The sequence below is a fragment of the Macrobrachium rosenbergii genome, chromosome 31 (genome assembly GCF_040412425.1).
Source record: "Macrobrachium rosenbergii isolate ZJJX-2024 chromosome 31, ASM4041242v1, whole genome shotgun sequence".
NCBI lineage: Eukaryota > Metazoa > Arthropoda > Malacostraca > Decapoda > Palaemonidae > Macrobrachium > Macrobrachium rosenbergii.
Genome location: NC_089771.1, coordinates 32,892,170 through 32,910,383, shown reverse-complemented (window position 1 = coordinate 32,910,383; position 18,214 = coordinate 32,892,170). Strand labels below are relative to the sequence as shown.

General features: G+C 37.9%; 1 protein-coding gene across 1 annotated transcript in view; it reads left to right on the top strand.

The window, feature by feature from the left end:
• Positions 1–18,214, top strand: part of LOC136855519 (venom carboxylesterase-6-like) — a 47,646-nt gene that overhangs the window by 16,258 nt on the left and 13,174 nt on the right. The window contains 2 exon segments of the mRNA XM_067132634.1: positions 15,598–15,790; positions 17,632–17,796. Coding sequence (XP_066988735.1) covers positions 15,598–15,790; positions 17,632–17,796 — 358 coding nt within the window.

Here is an 18,214-nt window from a genome sequence, read left to right as displayed (position 1 = left end):
AATCGTGAATAGTATTTAGACCAGTGGTTCTCCCCCCCCCCCCACCTCCCATAGGGGGGCGTCAGCAATTTCCAAGGGGGGGCGCGAGCCCTAGGGGAAAATAAAAAAATTCTCTAATTATATTCGTTATTCTCTTAACAAGAGTCGCTAAGAGGCAGCGTCAAGATCTCACTAATTCATTCCCACAAAAATAAAAACACCTCATTCTTTCTCTTTTTTTTTTATTTTTCTTTAAATCTGGAGGGGAATTTTGCTCATAGATGCAGGGGGGGGGGACGGGGAAGGACCAACTCTTAGAGGGGGGCGTGGTAATAAAAAGTTTAAGAACACTGATTTAGACAATATTTAAAGCTTAAAGCGTTGGCCTTGGCCCTCCGCAAGATAAATGCTTAGCATAAAATTCACAACTTTTATTACTTATTTTACGGCCAAGTATGCTCTTCTTCCCCCATAAAAATATGTTGATCTCTGTAGGTCTTTTGTTACCATAATAAGAATATAAATATACATATGTATATATATATATATATATATATATATATATATATATATATATATATATATATATATATATATATATATATATATTCTTATTATGGTAACAGATGACCTGTACAAATCAAACTCATTTTCTGTATATTCACGACGCGATTTCAAACGGGTTACATAATTCAGCCTCAGTACACGTAAAACATTTCTATCCAGTGTTTTTTATTTTGTACACGTAGTGGTGGCCCTGACACAGAAATGACCAATGGCTAGCATTTAACCATAGCGCCTGACTAACCAGTCCAATCTACTGGCTAAATGTTTGCTTAATGGAGCGTCATTTATCAAAGGAGAAATATCCAGCCTCGGCTTCTGCCGTCTCTCCTCATAAATATATAAATATTCCTTTCAGCCAACCTTGGTATCGTCAGAATGATTACCTGACTCTGAACACGTCGTTACTGAATTATTTATTCATTCATGTATGTATACCTTTATTATTATTATTATAATAAGATCGTTTGTGGGTCCAATCTTTTTTTTCTTTTTCTGTTAAACTTTTTTTTTCTTTTATTTTCGTGTTGACTTAATGGGCTTCCTTTAACTGATTTTTTTTTTTTTGTTTCCTCACTTTTTTTTCTTTTTCCATTAACGTGACGCGAAAATCAAAGACAAAAAGTTCAATGGAATAAGAAAAAAAAAGTGAAAAAAAAAAAAGTTGAAGGAAATCCATTAAGACAACACGAAAATAAAGCAACAAACGTTCAATGGAAAAAGGAAAATGAGAAAACAAAATAATATATATATATATATATATATATATATATATATATATATATATATATATATAAATATATATATATATATATGTTATATATATATATATATATATATATATATATATATATATACAAAGAGCCCAGTTAACGCAGAGAGATACATTAACAAGTGTACATTAACACTTAGCTGATATGACCATTAAGAGGTTCAACCCCAGATAAAGATTTTGGTGATACTGCCTTAACAGTGATATCGCCTCTGTCAACTCTAGTGCCCCGATAAGACCGTGACCAAAAGGTCATTAATTAATGAGTCAGTTGATAATCGCAGTATCTACGCGATCACCACCTCCTCCCCTCAAAAAAAAAAAAAATGTGTCAGTGTACAGTATGTTTGATAGTGGAATATCTCAAGAACGGCTTCACAGATTTTGATAGAATTTGAGAGGGATCTTTCCTAGATAGTGACCCCCAAAAGGGTTTTAAGGTGTTTCTTAGGATCTTTCCTAGATAGTGACCCCCAAAAGGGTTTTAAGGTGTTTCTTAGGATCTTTCCTAGACAGTGACCCCCAAAAGGGTTTTAAGGTGTTTCTTAGGATCTCTCCTAGATAGTGACCCCCAAAAGGGTTTTAAGGTGTTTCTTACGATCTTTCCTAGATAGTGACCCCCAAAAGGGTTTTAAGGTGTTTCTTAGGATCCTTCCTAGATAGTGACCCCCAAAAGGGTTTTAAGGTGTTTCTAGATCCTTCCTAGATAGTGACCCCAAAAGGGGTTTTAAGGTGTTTTAAGATCTTTCCTAGATAATGACCCCCAAAAAAGGTTTCAAGGTGTTTCTTAGTATCTTTCCTAGATAGTGACCCTCCAAAGGTTTTAACCCGGTATGGATCCACCTTCGGGGTGTTTAGTACAAGCCCGTTGGGGATATGACCGTCAAAACATAAACAAAAGACTGTAAATATCATAAAGGTAATGACCCCCAAGAAACATTAGTCCTAGATAACGACCCCAAACTTTGTTGGGGGTCACTATCTAGGAAAGATCCTCTGGGAGATATATTCTTTAGGTCATCTTCTGGAGATGATTGGCCACAGGTTACAAGTCAAGATTTGTAGGTCAAGATAACAGACTTTCAATGATTTACTAACTTTGCCCCAATAAGTCTGTTTACTTAAAAACTATATTTGCAAAACTGTTTACCAACAACAAAATTAAATATATTTGCAAAACTGTTTACCAAAGTTAGATAGTGGTCACAGAATCTGTCTAGTCCTTCTTACTTGACCTAGGAGTCAGCTGAGTCAGTACAGAGTCAGCTGAATCACTGAAGAGTCAGTCGACAGCCAGAGTATCTACAATACCAACAAACCTTACTTTAAAAAAATATTATTAAACATAGTATCTGTAATCTAAGACTCGCAGTATCAAAAGAGTTCGTTGATAACCACAATCAGTTGACAATCAGTGCATTTGCATATAAGTGTATTTACATATCCGTCGAAGGTACTATCACAACATCTACAAGGTAATTCACTCTAGAAAAACGCACGAGGACTTAATAGGAAACTGGTCATTTACAGAGACGTAACAGTTGAATTCTTTCAAGGCTGTTGCAGATATTTGAATTTTACATGTATATATATATTTATATAAGTATATAATTTATATAATATACACTGCGATGTGTATTGTGAGCGAGGAAAAGAAAAAAGAGAGAGAGAGAGAGAACAACACAAAAAACCTACTTTTGCCTCAACAGATCTAATAATAAATGTATTCAGACTTTTATGAGGTTTGACCTTGACTACATTTTGGGCATAAAAGTACTTTACACGACTACATTCGCCGAATATATTGTGTCTTTGTAGTTCCATCACTCAAGTAATATCCCGCCATAATGGCGGAACAACATCTACATCGCTTTACTGGTCTGGCCTGACAAAGCAACAGTAAAAATAAAATTTATGTTTATTATATAACCTTTTTTGAGTCATACATGTTTGTCGGCAATAAATCCTTGAATTTTTTTTTTTTTTTTTACAATTTTATGAAGTATTAAATTCCCAATACGAAAAACAATCCTGACATAATATGCAACGTGGTTTCCATGGCGACAAGCCGTCGTATATTTGAATGTTTCCACAACTTTTCACCGAACAAAATCCATGACTTTCTTTGTAATGTTTTATGAAGTATTCAATTCCCAATACGAAAAATGATCCTGACATAATATGCAACGTGGTTTCCATGGCGACAAGCCGCCATATATTTGAATGTTTCCACAACTTTTCACCGAAATCTGTACAGCTGTTCTTGAGTTATCCAACAATTACACATATGTACACAGACGGGAAAATGAAGGAAAAATTGCTTAAATAAGTGTATGGATAATAGGGTCATGGCGTTATTAAATATACCTTGTCAGGTGTATAGCATCGATCTGAGTGATAAAGTACAACAGACGCCAATAGTGAGAGAGAGAGAGAGAGAGAGAGAGAGAGAGAGAGAGAGAGAGAGAGAGAGAGAGAGAGAGAGAGAGGAGTAGTATGTTGTTTTACATAAGGAATACCCTGTATAAATCAAGCATTTTTTTCGAAAAAACTGTGAAATAATATTGTAATGTGAAGAAGTCCTGAGATGTATTTGGACCTAGAGGAAATTTATGATAGGTGATAACTGCTCGGTGGAAATGGTAACACCTTAAAGGAAAAAGATCTTGCACTCTGTCCTTGTTGCACTCTCCTCGTGGCTCTACACTACGCTGACATTTGAAAATGAAAAACTAAGTATCTGCAGTTTTCCAATTTAGGGAAATATATATATATATATATATATATATATATATATATATATATATTATATATATATATTAAATATGTATGTACATTTATACTTTGTATAATAATATGTATATATATATATATATATATGTGTGTGTGTGTGTGTGTGTGTGTGTACACACAAAGGCTCAAGCTACAATCCTGATCAGGGCAGATGCACTTATCAATTACAATTCCCCTTGGATGAAAGTTATTCCCAAGGTAAAGTGAGTTCGACACTAATTGATTATATATATGTGGCATGATATTTTTATAAAAGGTTACGTTTTGATGTGACAAAACTTTCTATAAACATGCGTTCACATATACACATTTATAAACAACATAGACACATATATATACAAACATATAATACTGTATATAATATAATGTATATTTATAAATATATATATATATATATATATATATATATATATATATACTATATATTTTATATATATGTATGTATATATGTATATATGTATGTATATATGTATGCATGTATGTATGTATGTACGCACGTATACATGTCTTCACACTCATCTAAGTAATGACGTAATCGAAAATACGTCACAGCTTGAAGACGACTCCTTGAGAGAGAGAGAGAGAGAGAGAGAGAGAGAGAGAGTGTATGTGTGTGTGTGTGAGTGTGTGTGTGTCTACGTGCGAGCGACGCCGAGGGAGCTCTCTATAGTAGGTGAATAGCGAGTAGAAGTGTAAGCGTCAGTCAGTACTAAGGAGGTGTTTTAGCACGTGTCAGGGAGAGCTCCCAGGTAGGTTAGTCTTCTTATAATTTTTTTTAAGTGATGGCTGATTTTTTTTTCCTCTCTCTCTCTCTCTCTCTCTCTCTCTCTCTCTCTCTCTCTCTCTCTCTCTCTCTTTCTCTCTCTTTACACATTCACACAATTTCCGTTCAAACAATTATTGACGTGAATTCATTTCCCTGTCTCTCTATTGAACATTCACAAACTCTGTATTAAACAATAATTGCTGACATGAAATCATTACTCTCTCTCTCTCTCTCTCCCTCCTAATCATGCACACACAGAATTTCTGTTAAAACAATTATTAAAGTGAAATTTCTCTCTCTCTCTCTCTCTCTCTCTCTCTCTCTCTCTCTCTCTCTCTCTCTCTCAAACATGCACACACAAAATTTGTTAAAACAATTATTAAAGTGAAATTTCTCTCTCTCTCTCTCTCTCTCTCTAAACATGCACACACAAAATTTCTGTTAAAACAATTATTAAAGTGAAATTTCTCTCTCTCTCTCTCTCTCTCTCTCTCTCTCTCTCTCTCTCTCAAACATCCACAAACACTCTGTTAAAACAATTACTGACGCGAAATCATCGAGGTAAATCATTATAGCAAATGATTTCACCATTTGTTAAACGAGAGAGAGAGAGAGAGAGAGAGAGAGAGAGAGAGAGAGAGAGAGAGAGAGAGAGAGAGAGAGAGAGGCGTTTAGGAAAAACTGCTTATGCAAGTTCCCTTCCATATGGCAAAAGCTAATTAATATCCCCTGTAAACTTGTAAACGTTTCATAGATAAAATTCTAGTTTGCTTGTAAAATTTTCATAGGCAAAATTCTAGTCTGCTTGCATACGTTTCATAGAACAAATTCTAGAGTGCTTGTAAATGTTTCATAGAACAAATTCTAGTTTGCTGGTGAACGTTTCATAGATAAAATTCTAGTTCCCTGTAGACGTTTCATAGATAAAGTTCTAGTTTCACTGTAGACGTTTCATAGATAAAGTTCTAGTTGACTCGCATACGTTTCATAGATATTATTCTAGTTCCTTAGTCCGCCCATAGCCTAATTGACAGATAACCTCTGCAAATGTGTCTGAGACATTCTAAATCTTAAAGTAATATATATATATATATATATATATATATATATATATATATATATATATATATATATATATATATATATATATATATATATATATATATATATGAGAGCATACATATTATAAGCACTTACGCAACACAGAATCAATTCTAACTAAGAATAACACTTCACGGAGTGCCCGACTTACGATCGCGCGAATGAGGTGAGAGAGAGAGACTGATTATAGGCATTATGTAACTTATCTCAAATAGCACGGGAATGTGTCGTCTCTCCTCGTCCCATATCTCTTCCTACTCGACGTTTTTCTCCCAATTCTAAGAAAAACATAAACAAGTATTGGTGTCGCGAGACGTATGGAGAGATGGAGTCCATACTGTAGTTATATTCTTTCTAGAGATGAAAAGAGAGATACCATAATGTGGTTATGCTCTTTCTAGAACTTCATACGTTTTTGTACAAATCAGTGTTTTTTTTTATTTATCGATGGGTACTCTAGACAGGCCAGTGGTTCTCAACCAGGGGGGAATTCCCCCCTAGGAGAGAAGTTCAGGTTTTCAGGGGCGGAGGGGAATTGTGACCAAGAATTTTTAGGATTTTATGCATATTATTTGGAGTGCACCTTTGAGGCAGACAATTTTGGAAAGGGGGCGATGAAATTGATTTTAGGATTTTACATATTATTTGGAATGCAGACAATTTTGGAAAGGGGGCGATGAAATTGTGACCAAGGATTTTTAGTATTTTATGCATATTATTTAGAAAATGCACCTTTTGAGGCAGACAATTTTGGAAAGGGTGGCGAATGACATTCTGACATTTGGTGAAAGGGTGCATGGGCCAAAAAAGGTTGAGAACCACTGATTGATAGATGGATTGATAGGTACACTGACCCTGTAACAGCAAGGTACACTGACCCTGTAACAACAAGGTACACTGACCCTGTAACAGCAAGGTACACTGACCCTGTAACAGCAAGGTACACTGATCCTGTAACAGCAAGGTACACTGACCCTGTAACAACAAGGTACACTGACCCTGTAACAGCAAGGTACACTGACCCTGTAACAACAAGGTACACTGACCCTGTAACAGCAAGGTACACTGACCCTGTAACAAAGGTACACTGACCCTGTAACAACAAGGTACACTGACCCTGTAACAGCAAGGTACACTGACCCTGTAACAGCAAGGTACACTGACCCTGTAACAACAAGGTGACCCTGTAACAGCAAGGTACACTGACCCTGTAACAGCAAGGCACACTGACCCTGTAACAGCAAGGTACACTGACCCTGTAACAGCAAGGTACACTGACCCTGTAACAGCAAGGTACACTGACCCTGTAACAACAAGGTACACTGACCCTGTAACAGCAAGGTACACTGACCCTGTAACAACAAGGTACACTGACCCTGTAACAGCAAGGTACACTGACCCTGTAACAGCAAGGTACACTGACCCTGTAACAACAAGGTACACTGACCCTGTAACAGCAAACACTGACCTGTAACAGCAAGGTACACTGACCCTGTAACAGCAAGGTACACTGACCCTGTAACAGCAAGGTACACTGACCTGTAACAGCAAGGTACACTGACCCTGTAACAGCAAGGTACACTGACCCTGTAACAACAAGGTACACTGACCCTGTAACAACAAGGTACACTGACCCTGTAACAGCAAGGTACTGACCCTGTAACAGCAAGGTACACTGACCCTGTAACAACAAGGTACACTGACCCTGTAACAGCAAGGTACACTGACCCCAACAACAAGGTACACTGACCCTGTAACAGCAAGGTACACTGACCCTGTAACAGCAAGGTACACTGATCCTGTAACAGCAAGGTACACTGACCCTGTAACAACAAGGTACACTGATCCTGTAACAGCAAGGTACACTGATCCTGTAACAGCAAGGTACACTGACCCTGTAACAGCAAGGTACACTGATCCTGTAACAGCAAGGTACACTGACCCTGTAACAGCAAAATACACTGATCCTGTAACAGCAAGGTACACTGACCCTGTAACAACAAGGTACACTGACCCTGTAACAGCAAGGTACACTGACCCTGTAACAAGTCACTGATCCTGTAACAGCAAGGCATGACCCTGTAACAACAAGGTACACTGATCCTGTAACAGCAAGGTACACTGACCCTGTAACAGCAAAACTGACCCTGTAACAGCAAGGTACACTGATCCTGTAACAGCAAGGTACACTGACCCTGTAAACAACAAGGTACACTGACCCTGTAACAGCAAGGTAACAGCAAGGTACACTGACCCTGTAACAGCAAGGTACACTGACCCTGTAACAACAAGGTACACTGACCCTGTAACAGATCCTATAACAGCTAAGAATGCATCAGCCTTTACATAAACATTCCAAAAAATTTTTTATGGTAACAAGACAACCAAGAAAATGACAGCATGATTCTACCTTGGCAACTGTTCGTGAAAAAAAAAATACAGGTACAGGAAGCTACAGTTTCAAGTGTTGACAAACATTCCTCTTGAGAATGAGCTAGTTTAAACCATCAGAAAATTAATGACAAAATAATCGCCACCAAGTTCTTCTCCATTTCGAAAGTTTCAAAGAATAAAAATGGTCAACCAAGTCCCAGTTCTAAAAGTTGACAGTAAGTGTTGACAAACATTCCTGTTAAAAATGAGGCAGATTAATCTATCAGAAAAATATTGATAAAATAATCTCCACAACTGCTCCATTCTGCACGTTTCCTAGAATAACGACCATATTTCCAAAAGTGGCAACACTCTTGAACTGAATATAGAAATTAGGCCAAAGGCCAAGCACTGGGACCTATGAGGTCATTTAGCGCTGAAAGAGAAATTGAGATTCAAAGTTCTGAAAGGTGTAACAGGAGGAAAACCTCAAAGCAGTTGCACCATGAATCAATCGTTAGGAGGGGGTTAAGGAAAGTAAGATGGAAGAAAGAGAATGTGAAAGGAGGTACAGTAAAATGAACGAAAGGGGTTGCAGCTAGGGGCCGAAGACACGCTGCAAAGAACTAAAGTAACGCCTACAGTGCAACGCATGAGGTGCACTGAAGACACCACCCCCCAACGGGGGTGGTAACGCTCTTGACCTCACAGACCTGTGCTGACCTATCACTTGCAGACTTTGAATCCCACGTGGAATCCTGCCTCCGCTTTTATTCGTGTGGTGACGAAGCTAAAAGTTTGAATGAGGAAATTAAATGAAAAATTCCATGGGACTTGATGTGGTTTGGCAACGTGTGCCGACAAAGGCGAGTCACGTGATGACAAAGCAGTGTCATGTCCTGTCACTTGGTGGAAATTGACGTTTCATGAGAGAGAGAGAGAGAGAGAGAGAGAGAGAGAGAGAGAGAGAGAGAGAGAGAGAGAGAGAGAGAGAGAGATTCAAGTGAACATTTTTCAGAATGGCTCTACACATTAGGCTCCTTAGCGCCGAAACCGAAATTGATCTTGCAAATTCTGTCCTCAAGAAGAGAGAGAGAGAGAGAGAGAGAGAGAGAGAGAGAGAGAGAGAGAGAGAGAGAGAGAGAGAGAGAGTTTGAATGAACAGTTTTCTTAGTAGCACTAACCCACTATAGGCTCCTTAGCGCCGAAACCGAAATTGGATCTTGCAAATTCCGTCCTCAAAAGACAGAGAGAGAGAGAGAGAGAGAGAGAGAGAGAGAGAGAGAGAGAGAGAGAGAGAGAGAGAGAGAGAGAGAGAGAGATTCAAATGAACATTTTTCTTAGTAGCACTAACCCACTATAGACCGAACTGGATTTTGCAGATTTATTCCTCAAATAAATTTTTTTACAGTGAGCTGAATCCAGCAACTTCAAAATCTACTCACTTGAAGAGAACTGCTGCAAAAATTCATGAGAAAAACTTGGCTAAGACACCTCTGTAAAGTCACCATTACATAATAGTAATCTTATCCTCTTTATCATCTTTTCTAGAAGCCACCTTACACATATATGGCTAATCAAAACAATCTTACGAACCAGGAAGTGGATTGTTCGTCCTGAAACTTACGTTAAGATCACCTGGAGACGTTTACTGATTAGTCCAGAGCAGTGGTATTCAACTATTGGTCTAGAGTGAGACTACTCAGTCCAGTAGACACACTGGTCTAGAGTGAGATTCTACTCAGTCCAATAGACACACTGGTCTACAGTGAGACTACTCAGTCCAATAGGCACACTGGTCTACAGTAAGACCACTCAATCCCGTAGACACACTGGTCTAGAGTGAGACTCTACTCAGTCCAATAGCCACACTGGTCTAGAGTGAGACTACTCAGTCCAATAGCCATACTGGTCTAGAGTGAGACAACTTAGTCCAATGGGCACACTGGTCTAGAATGGGACTCTACCCAGTCCAACAGGCACACTGCTCTAGAGACTCTATCAGTCCAATAGGCACACTGCTCTAGAGTGGGACTCTACCCAGTCCAATAGGCAAAATGATCTAGAGTGAGACTCTATACCCAGTCCAATAAGCAACTGATTCCTGATAAGACTTAAATGATTTCACAGACTTCACTCTTCGATAAAACACTCTTTATGGAGCTTATCTGGCAGCTCTCATCATTCTCTCCCTTCAGTTACAATTTTGCTGTGAATCTGAAAGGAGCATTTGTGCAGTTCTGTCATTTTTAAGTGGCCCCCCAACTCATGGTGGTGACCACATGACCATTCATTTCAAACATTAAGTTGTTCCGCGGACTCTTTTCACAGGTATTCCAAATGTAGTGGATTTTAGTTACCATGTTCGAATGTGTACTCAGATATGTGTAGCAAAGGTTTGCATATTCATTAAGGTTCGGTAGATACTTAATCCATTTTTTTATCATGTATGTTTGTTTGAGCGATTACCTTTCGCAATAATTATTGGTATCTAATTCTGAGAAAGTTTGCTCTTCAATTCTACGATAATAGTTTTGTGCTCTAAAGGGGAAAAAACTAGCTGCTGTTACCCTGAATAAGATTAATGTAACATTACGTCCAAGTCACAGTGCATTTACTCTTCTTTGCTCATCATATCTTACACAGACTCGAACACTCATTCATACCAGTACACACACACACACACACACACACACACACACACACACACACACACACACACACAAATATATGCTTGTGGATGATTCAGTGTTCGTTGATGCCAATGAGCAGAACTGAATTGAACTGAATACAAAATCTAGACCGAAGAACAAGCACTGAGGTCAATGAAGACACTATGCGCTGAAACGGAAAATGACAGCAAAAGTTTGAAAGGTGTAACAGGAGGAAAGCCTCGCAGCTGCACTATGAATCAGTTGTTAAGATTGGGTGGAAAGTAAGACGGGGACCAATGAGCAAGAATGGCATAGAGTGGTTGGATATTTGTTGAAAATGTGTGTGACAGGAGAAAAATTAATTAGTGGAGGTACAGCAAGTAAACGAAATGGGTTCTGCGGGGGCTGAGAGACGGGGTGAATCACTAATTAGATAGATATACGATTGTTAGAATGAGGTTGGAAGAGAATAATTAATTAGGGAAGCAAGGGTGGAAATAACTAATTATAAGGGATTTAAAGAACTAGGAATATAGGGATACTACCAAAATATGATAAAAAGGTTAGAATGTGTGTAAAGATGGATCAGCTTCTTTCGGGTGGTTTGGTCTCGTGGAGAGAACGGAAGACAATAGGATGATGGAACGAGTGTGTAATTGGAAAGTCTTGGGAGGAAGACAGAGAGGAAGACAGGGAAAGTATTGGCTAAACAGGATGAAGGAAGTGAAAATGGAAGGGTCTGAATTCATAAAAGAAATAATTGTGTAAAGACAGAGAACAATTAAAGGAATTTTGGTGAATTTTATCAGAACAGTCAGTGGCAATAAACACTCGATGGATGCCAGTGAGAGAATCTGAAATGGCCCATTCTGCCCAAGGTAAACCTTTAATGGGCAGTTTTTCCTAGAGAGAGAGAGAGAGAGAGAGAGAGAGAGAGAGAGAGAGAGAGAGAGAGAAACACTTAACGCCAAACGCTTATCTTCACATAAATTGTACCTGGTGCATTTCTCTGTGTTTATTACTCTCTCTCTCTCTCTCTCTCTCACTCTCTCTCTCACTCTCTAGAAAGGAACAGAAGTTTCCCAAAACCTCAAAGAGCTGATTTTAATTTCAGCTTCGACTCGAGGGGAAAATTCTTTTGCTAATTCCCAAAATGCAATGCCTTGCAGCCCCCTTCCCCCCCACCCCAAAACCCCCTCGATTCAATGACCCTGGACATCCTGCTTAGAGAAGTAAGACCTGTGATGCATATGCCTTCATAAAATGCTAAGCTGTAGCGACAGAGAGCTGGATTATGTCTGTTCAGAGATCTGCTGGCATGAATGAAGCTATAGCATATACGGAGAGGGAGCTTTACATAATTTTCTTCCTAGAGCAACGACTTCCTATATATATATATATAGCTATATATATATATATATATATATATATATATATATATATATATATATATATATATATATATATATATATATATATATATATATATATAAAACAAAGAGGGTGCTTTAGGAAGGAAATTCATGCTAGCAGATCCAAATTGTGAAGTCTTTGAATGGACATGATCCAATATATATATATATATATATATATATATATATATATATATATATATATATATATATATATTTATATATATATTCTTAGTCACTACCTGTTGTGTGTATATATATGCATTATATATAGACCTATATATTATGTAGAGAGAGAGAGAGAGAGAGAGAGAGAGAGAGAGAGAGAGAGATTTTAACATTAACGACAGAAAATGATAAAGCATCTTTCCAACATACAATGTATCCAGACGCACAAATGTTTTCAACGGGGATAGACATTTTTACAGTATAGATAAATAGATAGATAGATAGATAGACAGAAAACTTTAACATGTACTGACAGAATTATAAGGCATCTCCTTTCAAACACGCATGCATGCATGCATGCAATGCAAATATCCTTGCATCCCACATCCGTTACGGTAAATATTCCTTAACGACACAATAACACAGAAAGACACCCGTAAACATACTCACGGCAAATTCATGTTCTTTTATCTCAACCCCGTCTGAATTACATCCTGAATTTTCCAATTACGTGATAATACGGAGCGCCCTGTAGCACAGCGCATAAACTGCGACACGTCATAACGCCCTCAAAATAGAACGCACGCCACTTCCCTCCTTGCGGTAATCCGTATCGTGCAGCCTCACACAATGTGGGAAGGGGCGGGAAATTACGTGAACACTTTAGTAGCTATTTTTTTTGCACGTGTTTCCTTGCGATGCAAATCGTCTTACGCCTTTCTATACATCCCTGAGGAAGTGGGGGTGGGGTGGGGTCTTAAATAAACCCAGGACTCGTGCAGAAAAGCCTCTGAGTTTTGCACGGCCAATAATGACCGTGTATTCTTCTTTCAGCTATGGAAGTTGTAGTATTCCTTATCCTACTATCTATGAATTAGATTCCCCGTGGAGGGTTAGAGCCGTTAGTGCACCTCTTGTGGTGCACTGTAGGCATTCCTTAAGGTTCTTGGCAGCGTGGCTTCGGCCCCTAGCTGCAACCCCTTTCATTCCTTTACTGTACCTCCGTTCATATTTCCTTTCTTCCATCGTACTTTCCTTAACCATCTCTTAAAGATTGTTTCATAGTGCAACTGCTTTGAGGTTTTCCTCCTGTTACACCTTTCAAACCTTTTTACTGTCAATTTCCGTTTCAGCGCTGAATGATCTCATAGGTCATCCAGCGCTTGGCATTTGTCCTAAATTCTATATTCAGTTCAATTCAGCTATGGAAATTGTAGTGTTTCTTTTAGGATTCTCTGATAAAATGTGGTGTTTCTTAACCTTGATCTATGAATTAGATGTCAAAAAAACATGTGAACTATCAGAGACTTGCGAAAGTAGGAAAAGCTGGCAAAGCAGAAGTTACAGGACCGAGGGGAAAATAGAAGTCGTGAGAGAATGACAGAGCTTAGCAGGAAGGACGAAGACTCAGTAATGAGATGTACGGAGGATCAAGGACTGGGTTCACCCTCTTTCCGTCCTCACAAACTGAACACTTTTATGAGGTATGGGTCAATATAAACTAAAAGGTGCAATGAATGAATTGAACTGAATTGAACTGAATATAGAATTTAGGCCACAGGCCAAGCGCTGGGACCTATGAGGTCATTCAGCGCTGAAACGGAAATTGACAGTAAAAAGGTCTGAAAGGTGCAACATGTGGAAAAACCTCAAAACAGTTGCACTATGAAACCAATTGTTAGGAGAGGGTTGAGGAAAGTAAGGTGGAAGAAAGAGAATATGAACGGAGGTACAGTAAAAGGAATGAAAGAGGCTGAAGCTAGGGGCCTAAGGAAGGTACGCCGCAAAGAACCTTAAAAGTAATGCCTACAGTGCGGAGCCACTCATCTTCAGGTACCTTTCGCTACGCCTAAACTGGCCAGGCCTAGGCTATATCTCAAGTATGTCGATTAACACTTGACCAAAACTGGGTCAGTTAGATAACCCACGAGTCCCTGAATCATCTACACTTTCACTAGGCCCGAACTGAAAGGTTTATCGCGACTCTTATGTAAGCAATTTCCATGAAATGTCTATCTGGCGAAAGTCGAGCAAATGATCTGGGGTGCCTCAGGACCCTGATAGCTGACAGATACAGATTGGTTATTCAGAATCTACCGTGACGTCACAGCGTCCCTTCGGGCCATAGCTGCAACCCCTTTCATTTCTTTTACTGTAAGTCCAATCATATTATCTTTCTTCCATTTTGCTGTCCACCCTCTTCTAGCAATCTCATAGTGCAACTGCTTAGAAGTTTTCCTCCTGCCACACCTTTCTACTTTCAAAACCCACCTCCGTTCAATTAGCAAGTACGTTTATCAAAGACCTTTTTCCTCTCGGGAGCTGACCTGCTGACGCGATCGTCTGTCTACGTCAGCTAGCGACGTCAGCTTAGGTTCGATTCTGCGCAGTCATCGGAGCGTGAGTGCTGGCGTGGGCGAACGTAATTTTTTTGTCCATCCGTCAGAGAATTTATGCGAATTCGCCACGCGAAGTCGCTAAGCAGAAGGATTATACTCAGTGTCATATTCCACTCCGGTTGTTCGCGCTGTTGATACTAGAGAGAGAGAGAGAGAGAGAGAGAGAGAGAGAGAGAGAGAGAGAGAGAGAGAGAGAGAGTGTGTACCCCGCTGCTACAAATTTTTACATGTCTCATCAAAATTCAGATTTCCCGGGGAACTGGAAAATTTGACAAACTCATGGGAAAAGAACTCATAAGTTACACACACACACACACACATATATATATATATACAAATATATCCATACATGAATCATACAAAGATATTCATGTTCCTTGATTGTAATAATCAGTATAAAATGCGAGTTAAGGTCAGTTAAAATTATGTCAGGGAAGAAATACTGTTATAATTATATTTAGCTGTCACACACCACATATACAGTATATATACATATATATATATATATATATATATATATATATATATATATATATATATATATACATATATATAATATATACACATAATCATATAAATAATTCCATTCCAAACTTAACTCCTGTCATCTTTCCAGGATGAAGATTACACTACTCATCGGGGTTATCGGCTCATGCCTAGCCTTTGCCAAGGCCGAAGGCGCCCCTGTGATCACTACTGAAGAAGGGAAGGTCTCGGGCGTCGTTGAAAAGGCGGTCAACGGCAACTTCTTTTATTCCTACTACGGTCTTCCCTATGCCTCGCCTCCTGTAGGAAAACTGAGGTTTCAGGTAATTATTACTATTATTATTATTATTATTATTATTATTATTATTATTATTAATCAGTAGATGAACCCTATGGAACAACCCCACCAAAGGGGCCATTGACTTGAAATTATTATTATTAATTATTATTATTATTATTATTATTATTATTATTATTATTATTAGATGAAACCTATGGAACAAGCCCACCACAGGGGCCACTGACTTGAAATTATTATTATTATTATTATTATTATTATTAGATGAAACTATGACTTGAAATTATTATTATTATTATTATTATTATTATTATTATTATTATTATTATTATCAGAAGATGAACCCTATGGAACAAGCCCACCAAAGCCATTGACTTGAAATTGTATTATTATTAGAAATTATTATTATTATTATTATTATTATTATTATTATTCAGATGATGAACCCTGTTCATATAACAAGCCCACCAAAGGGCCAATGACTAAATTATTATTATTATTATTATTATTATTATTATTATTATTATTATTATTATTATTATTATTATTCTGTAGATGAGCCCTATTCATATGGAACAAGCCCACCAAAGGGGCCACTGACTTGAAATTCAAGCTCCAAAGAATATATTATTATTATTATTATTATTATTATTATTATTATTATTATTATTATTATTATTATTATATTATTCTGTAGATGAGCCTATTCATATGGAACAAGCCCACCAAGGGGCCACTGACTTGAAATTCAAGCTTCCAAAGAATATTATTATTATTATTATTATTATTATTCAAGCTTCCAAAGAATATGGAGTTCACTCGAAAGAAGTAACAGAAGGTAATGGGAAATACAGAAAGAGATTAGTTACTAAAAAAAACCGATAAATTAACAAATTAACAAATAAATGAATAAAAATTTAAGTAAATTATCAAAACACAAGGAGAATTGCATTAGAGTAGCAATGCATTGCATCCCCGCTTGAATTTCTGAGGTTCCAGTTGCAACTAACTGAACAAAGAAAGCATCAAAGAACTCTCAAAACTAATGTTTAACTTTATTTTATTGTTTTTTTGTTGTTTATCCACTTTTCTTTCTCTGTGCTATACTTCGTCTTATTGATCAGAATAGCCCTTTGTTGGCCGAGTCGGTTGAGCTTCAGACTGTCATTCGATGGGCCGGAGTTCAATTCCCGCAGCCGGCTGATGAAGAGTTAGAGGAATTAATTTCTGGTGATAGAAATTCATTTCTCGCTATAATGTGGTTCGGATTCCACAATAAGCTGTAGGTCCCGTTGCTAAAGTAACCAATTGGTTCTTAGCCACGTAAAATAAGTCTAATCTTTCGGGCCAGCCATAGGAGAGCTGTTAATCAGCTCAGTGGTCTGGTAAAACTAAGGTATACTTAACTTATTGATCAGAATCATACGAATATTAGTGAGCATTGTGTATATAGTTACATAGTATCATCTATTTATATCTTCTTAAAGTTAATGTAATAATTATTCATGATGGAATGGAATGGAATATCGAATTTTGGCCAAGGGCCAAGCACTGGGACCTATGGGGTCATTCAGCGCTGAAACGGAAATTGACAGTAAAAGGTTCAGGAAAACCTCAAAAGCAGTCGCACTATGAATCAATTGTTAGGAGAGGGTGGAAAGTAAGACAGAAGAGAATATGAAAGGAGGTACAGTAAAAGGAATGAGAGGGGTTGCAGCTAAGGGCCCAAGGGACGCTGCAAAGAACCTTAAGTAATGCCTACAGTGCTCCGGATGAGATGCACAGGCGGCACTACCCCCCTACAGGATGTATGCGGTTGAGAACAGAATATTAATAGCATTTCACTCGTTCTAATTATCGTTTCAGGATCCAATAGAACCCGAGAAATGGACAGGGGTCAGGGACGGCTCCATGATGCCCCCACTGTGCCTTCAGGTGCGTTTCGGCAAGGTCATGGCGGGCATAAAAACGTCTCCGGAGGAGCTGGACGGGAGCGAGGACTGCCTGTACTTGAACGTTTTTTCGCCCAGGGTGAGATGATGAACGAAGCTCAAGGATTACTTATATTTTCTTTTTTGTCGGAGCAGTAGTTAAATTATATAAAGTTCTAAATTATATAAAGTTGAGTTAGATAAAGATAAAGATTATCTACACTTTCTGTTTGACGGATCGGTAGTTAAATTATATAAAGTTTTAAATTATATAAAGTTGAATTATGTAAAACAAGAATATTACCATTTTCTGTTTGTCGGATCGGTAATTAAATTATATAAAGTTGAGGTTTATAAAGCTACAGATTATTAACATTTTCTGTTTGTCGGACCGGTAGTTAAATTATATAAAGTTGAGTTACATAAAGCTAAAGACTATTTATATTTTCTTGTTATCGGATCGCAAGTTAAATTCCTCATCGGGATTTCTTTGCTAATTTTTTTTTTCAAACTGCCAT